Here is a 21516-nt window from a genome sequence, read left to right as displayed (position 1 = left end):
TGAGAGGCGGCGCGGGCACGGAGGGAGGCGGGTGCCCGGGGGGAGCCCCTGGCATCCGCCAGTGCAGCACAGGGGCAGCCAGCTGTGGGGCATGGGGAGCCAGGGTCAGTCCCGATCCTGCACAGGGCAGGAAGGGTCCTCGAAGGCAGGGTGAGCCACCCTGGGGCAGCCAGCCCCTTAGCCCCCACCTCTCCCTGCCCTCTGCATCTGTCTCAAGGGCCCTGCCAGCCCCCGATCCCCCATGTTCCTCCCTGCTCCTGGATCTGACCCATGGGGCAGCCACCCCTCTATCCCCCACCTCTCCCTATCCCCCAGGTCTGACCTGTGGGGCAGCCAGCCCTCTATCCCCCAGGTCTGACCCATGGGGCAGCCAGGCCCCTATCCCCCACCTCTCCCTGTCCCCCAGATCTGACCCATGGGGCAACCAGTCCCCTATCCCCCACCTCTCCCTATCCCCCAGGTCTGACCCACAGGGCTAGCAGCCCCCTATCCCCCACCTTTTCCTGCTCTCCCCCCGATGAGATCCATGGCGCAGCCAGCTCCCTCGCCCCCCACCTCTCCCTGCCCCCCCAGATCTGACCCATGGGGCCCAGCCAGTCCAGTATCCCCTGCCCTGTGTCAGACCCACACACACATCATGGGGATGGGGTCACCCTCAGTTGGGTGGTCCCAGGCCGTGGGCACCTCGGAGAGTGGGTCAGGCGTGGGGCCCTGGCTGTCTATGGCAGCAGGGGTATCCCCCAAGCTGGGCAGTGCTGATACCCCTTTCCCCCCCAGCATGGCCATGGCCCCCCCGGCTGAGCTACTGCAGGGCCAGGCAGGCCCAGAGGTCTGGCGTAAGGAGGCCAAGGCCACGGTACGGGCGGCGCAGCAGCTGCGGGGGCGCTGCTGGCGGGAGGCAGTGGGACAGTGGCGCCCGCCGCGTCCCCCGGGCCAGCCCCCGGAGACGCCCTACGAGCGCGGCCTGCGGCTGCAGGGCTGGCGCTTCAAGCTGGACGTGACAGCGGCCGGCGAGACGCAGGAGAAGCCGCCCGAGGGGCCGGGCGTCACCCTGTGGAAGAGCAAAATGAAGCCCCCACCCTGGGTGAGCCAACTGCCCCTGCCCTACTTCCGGGACCTCTGTGCCAGCCAGAGCAACGGGCTGGCCGCCCGCTACGCCGACGCCGTGCGCCTGGTGGTCAGCCGGCTGCGCCAGGCGCTCACGGAGCTCAACGAGCAGGTCAAGCGCCTCAACCTGGCGCGCCAACGCCTCGACGCCGCCCTGGCCAAGGTGCGCACCGCGCTGCTCACCAACCGGCAGAGCACCCTCGTGCGGGGGCACCGGCCCCTGGCTGAGCAGGTGAGAGACCTGCCCATATCCCCTGCGCCCTGTGTCCCCCGCGCCCCACATCCCCTGTGGCCCATGGCCCCCCTGCCTTCTATCCTCCTGCACCTGTATCCCACCATGCCTTGTATCCCTCATGCCCTGTGACCCCCCCTGTACCCCGTATTCCTCCAGCATGGCCTGGTGCGGGCACCAGCCCCCCACTGAGCGGGTGAGATCTGGCCCGTATCCTGACGCACCCTATATCTCCGCACAGCCCTTATTTCCCCCAGCACGGCCAGGTGCAGACACCGGCCCCCCAGTGATGATGAAATGAGAGCCCCCTGCCTCATATCCCACCATGCCCCATTCCCCCATGCCCTATATCCTGCCCTGGATCACTCCTCTGCCCTGTATCCCTGCCCTCTGCCCCATATCCCCACCACACCACATCCCCCCAGATGCAGACACTGGCCTCATACCAAGCAGGTGAGAATCCCCCATTCCTCACCCCATATCCCCCTGCACCCCATCACTCCCCAGCATGGCCAGGTGTGGGCACTGACCCTCCACCCACCGAGCAAGTGAGAGCGCCCTGTGCCCCATATCAGCCCCACAGTGAGCCAGGGAAAGCCCCCCTGCACCCTGTATCCCCCCATATCCCATATTCCCCCATACCTCATGCATATCCCCCCTGTGCCTCATCACTTCCCAGCATGGCCAGGTGTGGGCACCGAGAAGAGCCCCCTCTATCCTTCCTGTGCCCCCAAATACCCCCTGCGCCCTACAACCCCCATCAACGTCCAGCATGGCCAGGCATGGAGACCAGTCCCCCACCGAACAAGCGACAACACCCCCATATTCCACCCTGCACTCTCTTGTGCCCATCATCCCCAGCACAGGCACCAGCACCTGCCCCCCCACAGAGCAGGTGAGAGCCCGATGGGCCCCACATCTCTCCCACACACCCCATCCCCACCACACCCACAGCACAGCACCCCACTCAGCAGATGAGATCCCCCCAATGTTCCCCATCCTCCACATACCCCGTATCCCTCCCACACACCCCATCCCCCCCAGCATGGCCAGCCACGGGCACCGGCACCCCACTGAGCAGGTGATCCCCCCACCCCTATCCACCCCCTGCCCCATATGCCCACCGCACACACCCAGCCCCTCTCACGGCCCAGATCCCCCAGCGCAGCCAGGCAGGCACCACCCCTGCAGTGGCTGGTGTTGCCGGGGGCTAAGCGTTCACGCCGCCCCCATCTCTGCCCGTGTCCCCCCCCCCGGTGCAGGCCCCAGACCAAGCGGACGCGCTGCTGCGGTGGGAGCACAAGTTGCTGCAGAGGCTGAAGGTGGAGCTGGAAGAGGACATGGCCATGTCGGAGGCGCACCACAAGGTGGGGCCCAGGCCTAGCCGGCAACTGCAGGGCACCGGGGCGGGTGCTGGGCGCTGTTCTGTTGGCCTGGCAGGCGCAGTGTGTGTGTGTGTGTGTGGGGGGGGGGATCAGTGGGGCACTGCCCCATCAGTCTGGCAGAGGGTGGGCCGGTGGATGTGTGGGGAGGGGGAGAGGGTGCAGTCACTCCCAGCATGCCCCCCTGGGGGCTGGGGTGGCATCCCAGCTCCTTCCTCCGCAGCGTCCCCTGCCAATGGGCACTCGGGTCCCGCGATGCGCTCAGTGCTCCGGCTGGCGCCACCCGTCCCGGGCACCGGGGAGCCCAGCAACCCAGAGCCCAATGCCCTGGGGCAGAGGAGCTGGGGGGCTGGAGCGGCTGGAGGCCGGGCCCCGTTTCTGCGGGCTGCCAACTGCCCTTAGCCACTAGGTCGAGGGCCTGAGTCCTGCCACCTTCCCTGGTGGCTGGCAGGGAGTCCACCCCTTCTCTGGGTCGCAGCCCGGGGATCCTGCCACCCCCTGGGGCGACTTCCTGCCATAGCCTGGTCACGGCCTCTCCCCCAGCCTTCCCTGGGCCCCCGGTTTGCCACTCCCCAGCCTCGCCCGTTCACCCCTCTCGCAGGGCGGCCCTGGCATCCCCCAGAAAATCCCACCCCAAAGGGACCAGCTCAGCCCAACCTGTGCCCCCTCGGGCCATCACCTGCCCCGTTCCTTGCCGTGCTCTCTGTCTGCCAGTCCCCAGCCTGCCCTATCGCCAGGGCTCCTCATCCCCCCAGCCTGCTCTACCCCAGGGATTGCCCCATGTCCTGCCTGCCAGGCCTCCCTGACCAGGGCCAACCCCTGGGCTTCCCCCTTGCCCTGCTCCCCCCTTCCCAATGTCACGCCAAGAGAAGCACTACAGAGATTTGCCCCTCTGCCCGCAGCTGTCTCTGTTCTGGGCATGCACTGGCGTGCTCTCTGGCAGGCGCTGGGTGGGTGGCAGGGGTGAGGAGGATATGGGGGGGTGTGTGAGTGGTGTAGGGGGGGCACACTGACCCCTGCTCCCCGTGCCAGGCGCTGAGCGGATGCCGGCAAACCCTGGGGGCGCTGTGCCAGGAGCGGGGGCAGGTGCTGGAGCTGCTGGGGCAGCCGCTGCGCATGGTGCTGCTGGAGGCTGGGCGCGACTCCTGGCTCAGCCTGAGCCGGCCCTCATCCCCCTTCGTGGTGAGGAACCCCACGCCGGAGCCCAACCCGGTCGGGCCCTACACGCCAGGTACAGCCCGGCCCACCTGCCCCAGCCCAGGGACCCCCTCACAGCCCCCTCCATCCCTGTGTACTCCCAGGGACCCCCACTCCACTCACCCCCCCATCCCACCCCTCACACCTGCAGTATGTACCCCCAGGGACCTCCAGTCCACTCAGCCCCTCAACAGCCCCCCTCAACCCATGTGTACCCCCACTGCCCCCACTCACAAGCCCAGCCTCATCAGGTCTTACATGCCAGGTACGGCCTGCCCCGCCCCAACCCAGGAACCCCCTCACAGCCCCCCTTCGGTCTTTCCCAGGGACCCCCCTCAGATCTCTTCCTTAGACCCCCAGTGTGTACCCTGAGGACCCTCACTCAGCCCCCAGCCCCCCATAAGCCCCCAGTGTGATCCCCCCCTCACCCCTTTGCTCCACGCCCTGGCCCCGCTGGCCCATGCATGGTGTTGGGGTCACTGCCCCGGGAGTTGGCGCCCCAGGGTGAGGGTAGGGGTCTGCCCGTGCCACAGAGGGTGGGCTGGGGGGCACTGGGGGCGTCTCTGACCCCGTGTCTCCCCCAGAGTGCGCGGCGGCCATCGAGGAAGCGCGGCGCCTGACCCTGCGCTCCAAGGAGGTGCTGGCCACGCTCAGAGCGGCCACGGCCCAGGCCACGGCCGCACGCCACGAGGCCCAGGCTGCCATTGACGGCAGCCTGCAGCGCAAGATGGACGAGACCCTGGCGCTCAAGGTACTGGGGGCTGCACCCCTGCCCCTCATGCACTGCCCCCCATGGAACCCCTACCCCTGCCCTCCACATGCTGCCCCACACGGAACCCCTACTCCTGCCTCTGAGCCCCACATGCTGCCCCACACAGAACCGCTACCTCTGCCTCTGCCCCCCACATACAGCCCCCCATGGAACCATGCCCCCTGCCCCAGACATTGCTCCCCATGGAACCCCACCCCTAACCCTGCCCCCTGTCCTCCACATGCTGCCCCCACATGCTGCCCACCCCTAACCCTGCCCCACACATTGCCCCCCACCCCTCCTCTGAAAAACTGCCCCCCCACAAGATGCCCCCACATCTAACCCTGCCCCCGCCTCCCGCATGCTGCCCTCATGGAATCACACCCCCTACCCCTGCCTTGCACACACTGCCCCCCATGGAACCCCATCCCCCAAACCTTGCCCCCACTCCCCACACGCTGCCAAAAACCCTCCCAAAACCTACCCCCAGCAGACCAGACTCCGGGCAGAGACCTGCCCACGCTGCAGGGACCAGGGCACCTGAGCCCAGGTTTATCTCAGCTGCCCACAGCATGGCCTGTCCTCAGAGCGGCAGAGACAACTGCAGGCTACAGCCTAGGCCGTCCTGGCCACCCCTGAGTCCCACCAAGCGGGCGTGAACCCCGTATTCAGGCTGGGGCTGGTTCTGCCTCCCATTGGGGTCCCGGCTTGTGCCAGCAGCCATGATCCCCCCCCCACCTTCCAGGGCTTTGGTCTCTGGCTGGGATCTGTGCCCAGCTTCCCCATGTAGAGGCGGAGGGCTCCAGATCCCTCTGGGGCGCTGGCCGCTAGGTGCAATGGCCGGGCGATTGGCCTTTCCTTGTCTTCGTGGATTCTCCATTGATATGGGGTGGGCTTCGGCCAGGCCTTTGCCAGTGACGCGTCCCGGCTCAGCCAGCCAGGCGAGATCTGTACCTACGTCTGGCAGCCTGCCCTGAGAGCAATCTGTGCCACCTGCCCCTGCGAGCCCCGCACAAGAGAGGGGAAACTGAGGCACGCATAGGCATCATAAAAATATTACAGAAAGTTCCCACTTCGTCACGCCCACCCACTGCTCCCCTACCCGGCCCTCTCCCCAGAGTCCCGAGGGCCCCATAGAGCTCATTTCCCCCCACGTCAGGGGCTCAGTGCCCAGCTCCAATGGGGTTGGCTGAGGGGTTTTCCCCCCGGTGCCTCCAGACTAACGGAACTTTCTACATGGATGGGGGAGCCCCTGTCTCATGCTCCCCCCAACCCCAGCCCTATACCAGACCCACAGCCTCTGCCCCATGGTCCCCCCGTCCCCAGCCCTATACCAGACCCACGGCCCCAGACCCACACTGCTGGGACAGGGGATGACACCCCAAAGAACTGATTGTTCCCCACCCCCATAGGGAGGCCACAGATGGAGGTGCAGGCCCCACACACAGGCTCCCGTTTGGGCCCCGTAGCCGGGAGTTGGGTGGTGGGGTGACCCGTCCCTATTGGGACCCAGCCTGTCCCCTCCCCTCACACTGTGCTCCCTCCCTGTCCAGGAGCGTCTCTACATGACGTTGGGCGGGATGCGCAGCACCCTGAACCGCTGCCAGCGCTTCCACGGAGAGATGGGCATCACCCAGGGCATGACCATGGTGAGTGGGGGGCAGGGCTGAGGGGGATCATCTGGGGGGAAGGCGGGCGTGACACTTTGCTGGGGGTGGGGTCGGGGGAGAAGGGACCAACTGGGACACCTGGAGGATGGGCAGGGCAAGATGAGACCGATTGGGGGGGATGGGAGACCCCTAACTGGGAGGGGGCTCCCCTGGGTGAGACTGCCCTGCTCTGACCCCTGCTACATTGTTCCAGGGCCCCGAATCCAGCAAGTACCTGGAGGCACGGGAGAAGCTGACCCGGCCCCTGGTGCGGGTGTATCAGCGCCATGTGGGCACCCAGCTGCCGGAGGCCGAGATCCTCACCCAGGTAAGTGCCAGGGGCCGCGCCCACTGGGACGGCTGTAGGCAGTGGCAGCGTTGCCCTTCTGGGGGTACCTTACCCAGTTGTGGTGGCTGTAAAGTGGTGACGGTGTTGTTGGATGGGGGAACCTTGTATGGCTGAGACGGCCATAGGGGCTGAGGGTTTCTGGACAGGAGTACCTCATCCGGGTGTAGGGGCTGATGGCATTGCTAGACGGGGTGGTACGTTGCCCAGCTGAGATAGCTATAGGTGGTAATGGTGTTTCTGGGTAAGGGAACCTTGCCCGGCTAAGGTGGCTTTTGGGGTGATGCTGTTGCTAGGTGGGGTACCAGGCCCAGCATAGTGGGTGATGGTGTTGTTGGGAGGGGGTGCCTTGCCCAGTTGTAGGGGTTGATGGTGTTGCTGGATGGGGCTCCCTTGCCCGGCTGTAGGGGGTGACGGTGTTGCTGGATGGGGCTCCCTTGCCTGTCTGTAGGGGGTGACGGTGTTGCTGGATGGGGCTCCCTTGCCCGGCTGTAGGGGTTGACGGTGTTGCTGGATGGGGCTCTCTTGTCCGGCTGTAGGGGTTGACGGTGTTGCTGGATGGGGCTCCCTTGCCCGGCTGTAGGGGTTGACGGTGTTGCTGGATGGGGCTCCCTTGCCCGGCTGTAGGGGTTGACGGTGTTGCTGGATGGGGCTCCCTTGCCCGGCTGTAGGGGGTTGACGGTGTTGCTGGAGGAGGGGCGGCTTCGCCTGACTGCTAGGGGTGAGGTACCGGTAGGCGGGGGTACTCCCCTGGCTCAGGAGGAGACGGAGTTCCCTGTCCCCCCCCCACCAGGGCAGCGTGCAGCTGGAGCGCTCCATGCAGAAAGCGGCGGCCAACGTGCAGCAGATGCAGGCCACCCAGCGGCACCTGCACGCCTCCATCCGCGACAAGCAGACGGGCTACGACGTGGACGCCAACCTGCAGCGCCTGCGCCGCCGCCGCATGCATCCCCGCAGCAGCCTGGGGGAGGCCAGTCAGCTGCTCTGTTCCTAGGGGACCAGGCTGGGGCCCTCCTCCCCAGCCAGAGCATGAGAATAAACGCCCCCAAGACCTTGGACCTGCCCCAGAATGTTGCCCCACCAGGGGAGGGGGGGGGGAGGAATTCGGGGCCTGGAGTGGGGCAGGCTGGGGAGGCTGGTGGGGTGGGAGGACCAGAGGGCACAGGGGAGGTCAGGGGAGGTGTCGTGGAGCCGCAGGATGCGCGCTACCCCCCAGCTTTTAAACAGTTCCTCAATGGGCCAGGCCCCAGGGTCCCACTCTTCTGCAAAGGGAGGCCATGCAGCCTCACCGCCTCCTGGAAGGAGCCCCTGGCCTCCAGCCCTCCGATATCACACCGTGAGCTCTGCCCAGCGACTCCTGGCAGAGACCTGCCAGCTCTGCAGGGTCCAGTGATTTGGGGGGTGTCAGTCGTTCAGTCCTCGGGACTCCGGCTGGCTTTCCAGATCCTCCATTGATCCAGGATCGTTCAGCCAGTCCTCTAATGACCCAGTCACTCCACCCCAGGCAGCCAGGTAACTCACACACCCCACGTCACCTGAGCTGTCCGGGGCAGGTTTTTTGACCCTTCTGCACCCTCTGGGTAGCACTGCAAAGTACAGAGGGAAACTGAGGCACGCATAGGCATCGTAAAAATATTACAGAAAATTCCTGCTTCGTCACAGTGGGGCCAGGGAATGAGGGTTGGGGAGCATAGGGGAGACAGGATGGGAAGAGATCTGGGAGGGAATGGGGGACAGGGGAGTCCAGGTGGGATGGAACTTGGGGGGCCACTAGGAAGTCTGGATAGAGTGGGGGCAGAGGGGGGCCAGGAAGCACTGTGGTGTGGAGGCTGGATGGGGTGAGGGTTGGGGGGAACAGGGAAGGTCAGGCAGGTGGGGGGCAGGGGGCACTGTGGAGGCCATGTGGGTGAGGCTTGGGGGGCACTGTGAAGTCTGAGTAAGGTGGGGATTGGGGGGTAGGGGCCAGTGGGGAGACTAGGTGGGATGGATGTTGGGGGGCAAAGGGGGAGGCCTGGCAGAGTGGGGGCTGGGAGGGGCAGAGGAACTGGGGAGCCTGGAGGGGGTGTGGGTTGGAGGGCACAGGGGAAGCCAGGAGAGATGGAAAGTTGGGGGGCACTGGGACAGGTGAGGTGGAGGTTAAGGGGGACATGGGCAAGGTGGGGGTGGGGAAGACACCAGCAAGCCTCTGTCAGGCTGTGGGGAGCCAACCCCTTTCCTCCTTCCAAGCCATAGCTCTGTGCAGCTTGGAGGAGCTGTCCTGGCGTCTCTCAGCCAAGTGCTGGCTGGACACCGAGTGGCTCAGCCAGGGCGCTCCCAGCCCCATGCTGCCCCCAGCGACTGGCATTGACCTGGTCGGCAGCTCCCTCCCCCAGAGCTGGGCCAGCCACGCAGGACTCCCAGTGGGGCCATCACTGACACACACATGTGGGCACCTCCCAGGAGGGGGAGAATCCCCCTTTCTGTGGCCATTTCTCCCAGCGTTTCCCCACTTCCCTGCTAACTGGGGGGGACGGGGGGTCTGCCATGCTGGACAGAATCCCAAGGAGTTTCCAGGCCGAGGCGTACTGCTGGCTTAGGCATGTCGCTTGACATTTCCATGCCCCATTGCAGACTCAGCATGAAAAGTCCTTCTCCTTGGAGAGCTTATTTTGCCTGGGCAACTGGTATAAACTATAATGGCAGAAGCCCTCACGCCGGTCTAAGCTGCATCTCCATCAGGAGGGCTTTCTAGTATAACTATCCTGGTGCACGTGCCTAGCCGAAATGAAGAGCGGAGCGCGTTCCCTTCCCTGGATTTGGAAGGCAGTGTGGCCTAGTGGATACAGCTCTGCCTGGGACTAAGAACCAGCAGCGGCTCATGATGTCTGTGTCAGGTGAGGCAGCAATCACCAAATGGTTATTTCCACCCCTGCCCAGTGTATGATTTAATAGCCATGATAAGGTTGTTTTGAAATGCAAGGAAAAGAATCTAAATTAATCCGTTTACCAAGAAAGAAAAAGAGCAATTCCAAGGGAACAAAAATACTTTTAATGCCCAGATGTTTTTGCATGAATTTAAATGCTGGGCTTAAATTAAAGTCCGAACCATAATTCGACATCATTCAGCCAAATTTCATGTGCCTGTTTTCATGCATAGACTGCAGTTGCTCCGTGACGATAATATACCACCAGCAATTAAAAAGAGGAAAAAAACACACTGGCACTTTAAACAATATATAACTTACAACACAGCTTCTAAAAAAATGTTTATAATCAGCTGGCAAGTCAGAACCGGAAAATCCCGCCTTCTTTAGTGGACAATTCGCTGTAAAACAAAAATACAACAGCGCAGAGTCTTTCCCTCAAAGCAAACAAGGCAGTTCGGCATGGCATGACGTGGGCATGGTAAAGAGCCATGGGAATGTGGCAGTGTTTTGAGGTGAGGAGCTATATCGAGATCTGAGCCACACGCACCACTGCTTTCTTTGAACTGTCGGGCGTGGCGTTTCGCTACTGGCAAGAGGAAGTTGGGACAGATTTCAGCCAAATCACAAGCGCTTCTCGTGGATTTATGTTCCCTTACTGAATATAGACAACAACACTGTCCTTAAATCATAGAATCATAGAATATTAGAGTTGGAAGGGACCTCAGGAGGTCATCTAGTCCAACCCCCTGCTCAAAGCAGGACTAAATCTGTATGTGTACAAATGTATTGTGTGGCTTTGGGGGATCCTTGGTTAGGCTGTGCCTCCCGTGCCTGGGCTCATGATGCATGATGACTCAAGATACCTGGGTCCTATCCCCAGCTCCAGCCTGCTGAGTGACCGTGGGAAGGTCTCAGCCTCTTTGTGCCTCAGTTTCCCCATATGTAAAGGCAGAATAACAATCTTGCCCTCCTGGGTAAAGCGCTCTGAGATCTGCCGCTGGAAAACGCTACGTGTGAGTATCAGTTACAGCTTGGGCACTGAGGGCCAGAGATCGACTCCACAGCAGGTCACTCAGGTATCTTCGTGCCCTTGGTCAGCCCTGTGTGTGCCCCCGGCCCCAGGGAGCCGTTCTCCCCACTTCAGCACCAGGGTGCTTTATACGCTGTCTCTGGGTGGGCCAGGCCCGCCCCGCAGCCCCTGGCTCTGTTGCTGTCCCCAGTCTGGGAGATCCCAACCCCAACCCCATGTCTTGTGGGGACACCATCCCCAGGCTCTGGGAGGACCCCTAGGCCCTGAGGGCTCCCCAGTCCCTGTATCTGGGGGACCTCTGCCCAAGGGGGGACCCCCAGCCCCTGCCTCTGGGGTGGCACCCAGATCCAGCCCCTGTCCCCGATGGAGGGATAAGCCTGGGCCCAGGAACGAATCCAACAGCTGCTTCCCACCCACCAACACACACGTGGACAAGGCAATATAGGGCAGCTCTGCCTCTGCCCTGCCCTCACTAGACATGCCGTTGTTCGCCTCACATCTGCCAATGCGCAAGCGCAGCAGCGCGCCCCCAGCAAGGAGGACGGCAGTGGGCTCTGGGCTTCGTGCTTCCTCAGTGCGCACGCGCAAGAGAAGTGGGAGCAGGAGGGAGGAGGGACATTGCGCAGGCGGTCATCCGAGCGGCCATTTTGAAACGAAATGGGGAGCCGTGCGCATGCGTAATAGTGGGGGCCCACGGAAGCCGCAGCGTCCAACCGTAGCAGTGCGCATGCGTAGGCAATATCGCCAAAAGAATGGAGGGGAAGATTTTACGCATGCGTACAACAGGTTAGTGGGCAAAGCCCTGGGCGGAAGGGAGCCTTCGGCATCCCTCTCTGCGCCTGCGTACCGCCTCCGGATTCAGAGTGCCGCATGCGCAGTTCGCCGCCGGAAGCTCTTTTGCCCGTGGACCATAAGAGCCCGGGAGACCCCGTGTATAATTCTCTTTCCTGGGCCGGACGCCGCCGGAGTGCGGACTAGCTGCTGCCATGTGAGTGCGGGGGGGAGGGGATGGAACACTGAGGTGCGAATGGAACCCGGGGGGAGGGAGCCGCGCGTGGGGCGGACAGTGGAACTCCGCGCGTGGGGCGGGAGCGGGATGGAGCGCGCCCCCGTGGCGGAGGGGATCCGGTAGGTCCTACTGTAAACACCCCGCACGGGCTCGTGCGCCCTTGGCTCCCGCTGCCCGCGTGGCAGATTCTTCCAGGGGCATCGCTTTGGCCATCCCCTCCCCCCGGGGGTTGGGGGGGCAGCTTGGGGGGGTTGCAGGCAGGGGCCCTCCTATGGGGGCCACTGGCGATCGTACACCGCTGTGGGGCTGGCTGGTGAGGCGTGGGGGTGTCACTTTCTCATGGGAACTGGGGGGCTTGGGAGCCCTGAGGGGATGGTCCATGGGATTGGGGTGCTCCACATATGAGTGGGGTACATGGGGGTGCTCCATTGCCTGACCCTCTTTTCTCTTCCCCCCCCCCCCCCACCACAGCATGACTGACTGGGAGACGGCACCCGCGGTGGCCGAGACCCCCGACATCAAGCTCTTCGGGAAATGGAGCACGGATGACGTCCAGATCAATGACATCTCCCTGCAGGTCTGGAGAGCCCCCGTGGGGCAGGATGCATGGGTCCCCCCTTCTAGATGCAGCGGGAGGTGTTGGGGGCAGGAGGGGACAAAACTGGGTGATTGGGCAACAAAATAGCAGATGAAATCCAATGTGAATAAATGCAAAGTAATCTACACCGGAAAACGTAATCCCAACTACACACACACAACAATCGGATCTAAATTAGCTGTTACCACTCAAGAAAGAAATCTTGGAGTCACTGAGGTTAGTTCCCTGAAAACATCCACTCAATGTGCAGCGGCAGCCAAAGCTTACAGAATGTGAGGCACCATTAGGAAAGGGATAGCTGCTAATAAGACAGAAAATATACTGCCTTTTCATAAATCCATGCTATGCCCACATCTTGAATCTTGTGTGCAGATCTGATCTCCCCATCTCAAAAACCTATATTGGAATTGGACAGAAAAGGGCAACCAAAATGATCAGGAGTATGGAACAGCTTCCATGTGAGGAGAGATTAATAAGACTGGGCCTTTTCAGCTTTGAAAAAAAGACTAAGGGGATATGATAAAGGTCTATAAAATCATGACTGATGTGTATAAAGTATATAAGGAAGTGTTGTTTACTCCTCCTAGCACAAGAACTAGGAGTCACCAAATGAAATTAATAGGTAGCAGATTTAAGACAAACAAAAGGAAGTATTTATTTCACACAGTGCACAAACAACCTGTGGAACTCCTTGCCAGAGGATGTTGTGAAGGCCAAGACATAAGTTCCTGGAGGATAGATCCATCAATGGCTGTTAGCCAAGATGGGCAGGGATGCAAAACCATGCTCTGAAGTGGGAATGGATGACAGGCTGGATCACTTGATGATGCCCTGTTCTCTCCATTCCCTCTGAAGCATTTGGCATTGGCTGCTGTCGGAAGATGGGATACTGGGCTGGATGGACCATTGGTCTGGCCGCTTTTATGAGGGGCTGCAGGGAGTGAGGCGGGACGCCTGGGTCCCCCACCCAGCTTGTAGCTCACACCCTCTGTGCACCGCTGGGTGGGCTGTAGTGGGCAGGGCAGGACGCCTGGGTCCTCCAATCCTTTACTGTCAGGCCGTGGCTTTCCCTGTCCGTTTGGGGTTGGGGCATCTCCCTTTTCCCCAGGCCCTACCTGAACTGGTGTCTTTCCCTGGCCCAGGACTACATCGCAGTGAAGGAGAAGTACGCCAAGTACCTGCCCCACAGCGCTGGGCGCTATGCGGCCAAGCGTTTCCGCAAGGCGCAGTGCCCCATCGTGGAACGCCTCACCAACTCCATGATGATGCACGGCCGCAACAACGGCAAGAAGCTCATGACCGTGCGCATCGTCAAGCACGCCTTCGAGATCATCCACCTGCTCACCGGGGAGGTGGGCCATTGCCGGGGGGCTGAGCCGGAAGGCATAGTGTGGGGGGAGGGAGGCGGGTGTCTTGGCATGGTTAGTGGAGAGTGTGTTATGGGAGGTGTTGGGGGTGCTGGGTGCTGTGTATGTGATCTCAGCTGTGGGGCTGGGGAGGGGGTTGATGTGAAATCTCTCTTCTGGCTGACCTGTCCGTGTGGCTGTCTGTACAGAACCCCCTGCAGGTCCTGGTCAATGCCATCATCAACAGTGGGCCCAGGGAGGACTCGACCCGTATCGGCCGTGCCGGAACCGTCAGGAGACAGGCCGTGGACGTGTCCCCTCTGCGCCGTGTCAACCAGGTAATGCCCCAGCACCTGGCGCCCCTCCCCGGCCGTGCACGTGCTCTAGGGTGGGTGCGTATGTGGCGCTTCCCTCCCAGAGAGCGGCTCCCCTGCCCCATACGTCTGTCCCCTCCCCTGTGTGTGTGTGGGCTGGGCCCTGCTCCCCGCTGGCTCTGGGCACTTGGTAACCCCCTCTCTGCCCCCCCCTCTCCCCAGGCCATCTGGTTGTTGTGCACCGGGGCCCGCGAAGCCGCCTTCCGCAACATCAAGACCATCGCCGAGTGCTTGGCCGACGAACTCATCAACGCTGCCAAGGTGAGAGGCCCACGCCGGGAGTGGGGGGGGGGGGGGTGCTTGGCTCGGTGCCAGGGCTCCCTGCCTGTGCCCGGTCCGTCGTGCTGGGAGACGCCCCCATCGTCTGCGCCGAGTGGATGGGCGAGCACAGCGTTCCCAGGCCGCGTTCTCCCCAGCTTGATGTTGCCCCGTGTCTGGAGTCTGAGACCAGGCACGTGGCCCCGCATCGGTGCTGGGGTGCGCCTGTCGGTTGGGGGGCGGCCGTGCCTGGGGACAGTCCCACCCGTGCAGCCCCGCACAAGGACACAGTCAAGGGGTTTCCGTGGCACGGTGCTTATTCCCCTCCGGTGTGGGTGTACATGGGCCCCTACCCTCGCTGTGTGACTGTGCCCCGGCGGCTGTGCGGATCACTACACCCGACGGGCAGGTGGGGGCTGGGGGTGGTGGGTGAGGCTGCGTGGGGGGGGGAGATTTTCTCCAGCTGTGAGAGTTCACCTGTGGCCCTAGCAGTAAAGGGCTGCAGGACAGATCCTGTCACAAGGCCCCCCACCACCACCACTAGCCCTCTTTCCTCATCTGCCCCCAGCAATTGGCATCAGCCTCTGACTGTGTAGCCTGTGTGTGAGCTTGGCTGCTCCGTGGCTCCCTCCCCTGGAGCCGGGCTGGCCACCCAGCAGTCCTAGGGTGTGTGGGGGGAGCCAGGATAGTCCGCTTGTCCCCTCTGAGGTGCAGGGCTGTGTGTCGTTGGGGGGGGGAGGGGGTTGCTCCTGTCTCCTGGGGGTGCTGAGCTGGCCCGTGGGGGTGGTTCCACCAGGTGAGGGTCTCATGGTCTCTTCCCCCTCCCAGGGCTCTTCCAACTCCTACGCCATCAAGAAGAAGGACGAGCTGGAGCGTGTGGCCAAGTCGAACCGTTAAAGCTGGGGGAGCCGCTCCAATAAACTGAGTCCACTCACCCACTGCGTGTCTTCTCTGAGCTGCCGGCCCCGACGGGGGGGGGGGGGGGGGGTGTGTGGCCCCCAGCTGGAGGCAGTGATTCAGATTCTGTTGAGGGGCGAGAGCTGCTGCTGCCCCGGCCTTCCCTGCCCTCTCGGGGGCCCTACTGTGTTAGCTGCCCCCCCCCCCCCCAAGCCAGGCCGGGGGCTCTTGGTGGGAGAGGTGGGGGGTGGCAATGCCTCTCCTTGGGGATGGCAGGGTGGGGGCCTGGAGCTAGCTGGGGGTGGGGGTAGGGTGCTGCTGTGTTCTGGGTGTGGAGGGATCCGTGGGGGGGCCTGTGCCCCTGCTATCAGGTGAGGCCTGGTCACCTCTGCCCCCCCAGGGGGGAGTAAGGAGAGACCCCCCCCCCCCAGCGGTCACAGCCAGACCCTCATTTAGCCTGCTGTGCAGTAATTGTGGGAGGCAGCTGCTATGGGGTGGGATGGGGGAAAAGTAGGGCCCCCTCTTCCTGGAGGTGGGGGGCTGGGGCCTGGCCCAGGCTGCTGCAGGGTTTTGCTGCAGGTGGGGGCTCAGCCTCCAGCCCAACTTCCCTCCCTCCCGCTCTCGCATGGCTTGGGGCCAGGTCACGTCCCGCAGGGTATTTTCCAGAGGGGAAGAGCAGTCAAGTGGATCAAGGGTCATAGGAAGCAAATCTGTGGGGTGGGGATGTCTTCTGGGTGCCTGGTGGGGGGAGGAAGGTGAGAGGGAGAGGATAAAACACAGCAAGTGGCATTGCCATGGTCTGTGAGCCCCTGTCTCCCGTGGGGCTGGCACTCACGTGGCAGCACCTCACCCCTGGAGTCCAGCCTGCCTGGAGGAAGAGGGTGAAAATGCAGCTCAGCTGCCCTGGAATCACCCCACCCCCCCCCATGGGCAATGGGGGCAGCCCTAGTTCTCAGCCCCCCAGCCCTGAGTTGAGTGGGACTCCCCTGCTTACGCTGTGGGGGGAGGATATGCATGCTGATCTCCAGCCCAGGGCTTGGGGTGCTATGTCTGGTTTGGGGTGCAGGGCCCCCCCTTACAGCAAGGGGCTCACGGTCATCAGGTTGTGGGGGGAGCGGGATGGGGAATGTGAAGCTGTTTTGTGTGACGTGGGCAACCGGTTCCTCCAGCCTAGGGAGGTCTGGCACTGGCCCAGCTAGCCCGACTGGTCAGGCAGGCTTGGAAGCCCCAGGTTGTGGGGCGGCCAGAACCAGCTGGATCCCTGAGGCTGTCGGGTTGAGCCGGTTTGCTGGGCTGGGTGCCTACCCCCACGGCCCCGTTGTGGGGCAGAGGCCGCAGATTCATTGCCCTAACTGTGCTGCAGCTCAGAGCCCTGGGTCCTGGCCTGCTCCTGCCTCCCATGGACCATCTGAGGCTGGTGTGTCTGGCTCCCCGCATCCAGCCCCACTGCCTGCCCCACACACCTGCCTTTTGTCCTGATTTCACAGCTCATGTCAGGGCCTAGGGTGGCAACTTGGGCAGGGCCCCCTCCAAGCCCTGCTATATGGCACAGCTACGCCTCAGGGCATGGCTGGGTGAGAGCCACCCCATATCCACCCCTTGCCCCCCTTCCAGCCCCATAGACACCTCTTTGTCCCTTCCCATGGTCCTGGTCGCCCCTCTCTGTACACACCCTCCCTCCCCGTCCAACCACGCTCATCCCACTGCAGTCCCCCAGCCGTGGAGCTGGCCCCAGGGGGTAGCAGATGCCCTCTCAGCTCATGGGTGGGGCCCGTGGCTTCAAATGAGGGGCAACCTGGCCAATCCTTGGGTGAGCCCCTCCAGGGAAGGACTTGGATTCGCTTCCCGGGACTGGTCACAGTGCCCCAGCGTGGCACAAGGGGGCGTTGTTCTGGGGGTGGGGCAGGACTCAGTACCCTGTACCCCAGAAAGCAGGGTAGGGCTCAGCGGCGCAGGGGGCTCTGCAGTGGGTGCCGTGGGGCAGGGAACAATGGGGCTCAGCAGGGGGTGCTGTAGTGCAGGGAGCAGGTGGGGGGGGGGTTCGGCCAGGGGGCACCGTGGTGCAGGGAGCAGTGGGGTGGCCCGTGCAGGGAGCAGGCGTGGGGCTCAGCCGGGGGGGGGGGGCGCTCTGGGTGGGGGTGGGGGTGAAGGGTTAACCCTGGCAGAGCCGGTTGCCGGTCGCATTCCTGGCCGATAGCCAGAGGGAGGGAATGTGGTGGCACCGGCTGGTCGCCCTGGCCGCACCCAGCCTCAGCTGAACTGGGCGGGCTGGGCTGGCGGGGCGGGCACCACTAAGAGAAATGCTCACTGCAGGGGGCAGATTTCAAAGCCCGGGCACAGCAGCTGGGGCCGGCAGTACCAGGAGCCGGGAGGAGCAAACGGGTAGCCCCTGGCGCACCTGCTGCCGTGACAGCCCCGGCGCACAGCCAGGCCTGGAGCAGGTGAGACTGACCCTGCGGGGCCGGAGCCAGGGCTGGGCTAGCCGGGGGCTCTGGGTCAGAATTGGGGGGGGAGGGAACTGGCAGAATTGGGGAGAGATGGGGGGCTATGGGTCGGGATTGAGGGGCACTGCACTGGCAGAACCGGGCCCAGGGCTGGGCTAGGAAGGGGGCTGCAGATTAGGATCAAGGGGCACCGGCAGAGCTGGGGGGGAGCCCCGGGCTGGGCTAGCAGGGGGCTGTGGGTCGGGATTGAGGGGCACCGGCAGAGCTGGCCTAGCAGGGGGCTGTGGGTCGGGATTGAGGGGCACCGGCAGAGCGGGGCTAGCAGGGGGCTGTGGGTCGGGATTGAGGGGCACCGACAGAGCTGGGCGGGGGAGCCCAGGGCTGGGCTAGCGGGGGGCTGCGGGTCAAATTCAGAGGCACTGGCAGGGCTACTGGTTGGGATTGAGGGGCACCGCGGGCCTGGGGAAGGATGGGGGCTGGCAGTGATGTGCTTTGGGGTGCGCATCCCACCTGCCTCCCGTTTCCTCCCCCCCCCCCGCATCCCGCTGGCTGGGGGTGTCTGTGGAGCCCTATCTGTTGGGCTTCAGATTAGCCGGGGAGTGGCCCGCTAGCCTCTCCCTGTGTAATCGGGGGCGGCGGGGGCCTCTCCCAGCCTGGCCAGGCCACAGGCCGCGTTATCTCCTCCGGGTAAATATTGTCCTTCCCTCCCCAGAGACGTCAGCAGCGGCGGCCGGGCCAGTGGGACGTGCCTGGCGGCTGGCAGCACCCGGGCCCCGGGCCCCTGCTCGCTGCGCTTCCACCCTCACCGTCCGGAGGAGCCCAACCTCGCCATGGTGCCAGGGGAGCTGGGGCAGGGGACGGGGGGGGCCCGGGGCGCTGAGCTGGTGCAAGGAGAGCCCCCAGGCGCCGAACTGGCACAGGGGGGGCTCCAGGGCGTCGAGCTGGCGCAAGGGGAGCCCCAGGGCGCTGAGCTGGCAGAGGCGGGGTCCTGGGGCGCTGAGGAGGAGGAAGACGAGGCCTCCATGGACTGTGTGATCTGCTTCTCACCCTACGACCGGCTGTTCAAGGTGCCCAAGGCTCTGGCCTGCGGGCACACCTTCTGCCTGGAGTGCCTGGCGCGCATCAACGTCTCCTCGGAGCAGGTCAACGCCGTCAGCTGCCCCGTCTGCCGGGAGCTCACCCGCCTGCCCCCCCGCAAGGGCCTGCCCGGACTGCCCACCCACCAGGAGCTGCTGGACCGGCTGCCCCTCGCGCCCGCCGGCCCCGGCAGCTCCGTGCGCTTCAGCCGGCGCCGGGGGCTGCTCTACGTGCCGGGCTGGGGGACCCGGAAAGGCCGGGCGCCGGCGTTGCCCAAGCCGGGCACCGCGCTCAGCACCGTCAGCCTGAGCGTGGATGTGGGGCGACCGGCGCCGCGGAGCCTGGGCCGGGGACCGCAGGGGCTGGGCTGTTCCAGCTGGCCCTTCGCGGTGGCCGTGGCCATCGCCGTGGCCGTCACCGTGGGGCTGGTGATCTGCGGCGTCTACATCTTCTTCCTGCTGCCGGGGTCGTACGGGTTGGGCCCGGGGCTGATCCTGGTGCCGGGCAACGGCACCAGGCCCAACGGCACGACTGCACCGGCGCCGCCCCGAGACAGACGGACCCTGGCGCCGCACCGGGAAGCTCCCCCACCCCCCACACACCCCATGAAGCCTCCTGGGAACTGATATGGGGCCCAGCCCCCCTCCACCAAGCCCTGAACCCCCACTGAGGACATGGGGGGGCTGGACCACAAGCAGATGCCATCACAGGGGCACCTCCCCCCCCCGCTTCTTCCAGCTGTCCCCCCCCCCCCCCCGGACCATCTCCCCCCTCCAGCTTTTGGGGCTCTGGCTGGGGTGTGGGGGACTGAAGCTGTGCGCCCTGTGGAGACTTTGCCTTACATGGGGCCATTGAGGGGTTAATGGCCCTGCTCGCTGCTGCTAAAGGGAATCAATGCTGGGGATCCCCCCTTCACCCCACATGCCCTCCCGCCCGCTCCCCGTTTCTCCCGCCCCTCCTTCCACCCCCTTCATTAAATGATTTTATTTTTCACAGGCGAAGGCTCTTGAGGGTCTGTGAAAGCAAAAGGGGGAACCAAGCCACAAAGGGTTTGAGACTGACCCTGAGCAGGGAGTGGTGCCTAGTGGTTGTGGCGGGGAGGGGCTGGGAGCCAGGACTCCTGGGTTCTCTCTGGCACTGGGAGGGGAGTGGGGTCCAGTAGGGTAGATGGGGGGGACTGAGAGCCAGGATTTCTGGGGTGTTTTCCTGGCTCCGGGAGGGGAGTGGGGTTGAGTGGTTAGAGCAGGTGCTGAGAACAGCTTGCGCTCGAGTCCATCTCCCACCCTTGGGTCCCAGCACAGGGCGGGTTAATGGTGATTTCTCTTCCTCCCCCTAAGGGCCTCTGCTCTGGGAGCTTTCCTGCTTTGGGCTGTTTCCTGGGTGCTGGGGCCTGTACAGGGCTCCACCCCCAGGCCTGAACAACTGGCCTCCTGAACTCAGCTGGGGATATGGGGTGGGGTGGGCAAGCCTAGCATCTGGAGTGCTGGCCTGCACCCCACCAGGTACCCTGGTTCCAGTCCTCCACTGCTCTAACCACTAGACCCCACTCTCGGATCCAGGAGTAGATCCCAGGAGTCCTGGTGCCCAGCCCCCCCACTGCTCTAACCACTAGACCCCACTCCCGGAGCCAGGGATAGAACCCAGGAGTCCTGCATTAGCCCTAAGTGCACCCTGAGCTATTCTTCCCCAGAGTGCTGCAGTCAGTGCTGGCAAGTCCCAGGCTTGGACTCCTGGGTTCATTCCCTGGCTCGCTCTCTCAGTTGCCAAGCCAGGCCCCCATACTGTGGCCTCCCCTGGCCCCCTACTGCCCTGGGCACGGGGCTGGGTCATTGTGGGTGGGTCCTGAGCCGTATCCCGCATCTGCTTGGGGTGGGGGTGGGGAGGTAGGCAGTGCCTAGCTCTGGGGCTCGGGAGTTGGGTGGGGGCTGTCTTTATGGGATTTTGGGGGGGTTGCTGTCCCTCAGGCTTGGGGCTTCCTGTGTAGAGACCTAGCTCTATGGGGCTTTGGGGGTGACTGTCCCTCAGCTGGGGGTCCCTGGCTCAGGGAGTCACTTGCTGGGGCAGGGTCCCTGGGGCTGAGGGGGTCCCTGGGGTGGGGAGTCACTTGCTAGGGTGGGGTCTCTGGGGCTGGGTCCCTGGGGTGGGGAGTCACTTGCTAGGGTGGGGTCTCTGGGGCGAGGAGGTCTCTGGGGCTGGGGTTCCCTGGCTCCAGGGATCTCTCTGTCCTAGACTTTTAAGGTCAGAAGGGACCACCCGTGATCATTGAGTCTGAGCCTCCTGCACATGGCATGCCAGAGACCCCAACCTGCCCACGCTCTGGGGATCCTCCCCCAACCCCTCTCACGAGCCTGGGACATGGACCCCACACAATGTATGAGGCTGGGGAGCCAGCTGGCCCTGCCCTGTAGCTGCCCTGGGGCATGAAGCCCTCCCCACTCAGCCCCTGGTGTGGCTGCATCTTAGGGCGAGACAGGGAAGGACGACTCCCCTCCCACCCCCCCCAATGTGCACACCCAGGCCCTGGCCCCACTGGCTGAGGGCGAGGGGGACCACGACCCTCAGAACCGCAGGGAGAGGCCCAGGCTGGCCACCTCTAAGCCAGCAGGGCAGCTCCTGCCAGGCCCTGCCCCACGGCAGGACAGCTGAGCTCAGCCTGTGCACACACTGCGCTGTGTGTGGGTGTGGGGCGGCGTGTGCACACACTGTGCTGGGAGTGCGTGCTCTGCTGTGTGAGCACGAGTGCTGTGCTGTGTGTGCTCACACTGCGCTGTGCACATGGGCAGTGCGCCGTTGTGGACATACTTTGCTCTGCCTGTCCGGTGTGTGTTGTTACAGTGTGCATTATGCTGTTTGGGAGCCATGTGTGTTGTCCCATCGGTACCGTGTGTGTGGTGCTGTGTGTTCTCACACCGG

General features: G+C 64.0%; 3 protein-coding genes across 3 annotated transcripts; all 3 read left to right on the top strand.

Annotated features, from left to right (window-relative positions):
• The first annotated feature begins 778 nt into the window (after positions 1–778).
• Positions 779–7705, top strand: TEKTL1 (tektin like 1). Its single transcript, XM_067531973.1, has 7 exons — positions 779–1339; positions 2602–2706; positions 3754–3952; positions 4503–4669; positions 6223–6318; positions 6533–6646; positions 7458–7705. The coding sequence occupies exons 1-7, from the start codon at positions 779–781 to the stop codon at positions 7656–7658; spliced, it is 1443 nt and encodes a 480-aa protein (XP_067388074.1). The 3' UTR covers positions 7659–7705.
• Positions 7706–11527: 3822 nt separating this feature from the next.
• Positions 11528–15119, top strand: RPS5 (ribosomal protein S5). Its single transcript, XM_067531964.1, has 6 exons — positions 11528–11588; positions 12081–12186; positions 13350–13559; positions 13763–13891; positions 14090–14188; positions 15014–15119. Exons 2-6 carry the CDS (start codon positions 12082–12084, stop codon positions 15080–15082), a joined length of 612 nt encoding a protein of 203 aa, XP_067388065.1. The 5' UTR covers positions 11528–11588; position 12081; the 3' UTR covers positions 15083–15119.
• Positions 15120–16648: 1529 nt separating this feature from the next.
• On the top strand, positions 16649–19322 carry RNF225 (ring finger protein 225). The gene is made up of 2 exons (XM_067531972.1): positions 16649–16656; positions 18239–19322. The coding sequence occupies exons 1-2, from the start codon at positions 16649–16651 to the stop codon at positions 19227–19229; spliced, it is 999 nt and encodes a 332-aa protein (XP_067388073.1). The 3' UTR covers positions 19230–19322.
• Positions 19323–21516: the final 2194 nt, after the last annotated feature.

This window comes from Emydura macquarii, unplaced genomic scaffold (assembly GCF_026122565.2).
Source record: "Emydura macquarii macquarii isolate MOO-44397 ecotype Brisbane River unplaced genomic scaffold, CSIRO-AGI_Emac_v2 contig_3231, whole genome shotgun sequence".
Taxonomy (NCBI): domain Eukaryota; kingdom Metazoa; phylum Chordata; order Testudines; family Chelidae; genus Emydura; species Emydura macquarii.
Note: the sequence above shows the minus strand (reverse complement) of the source record. Positions and strands in the feature narration are given on the sequence as shown.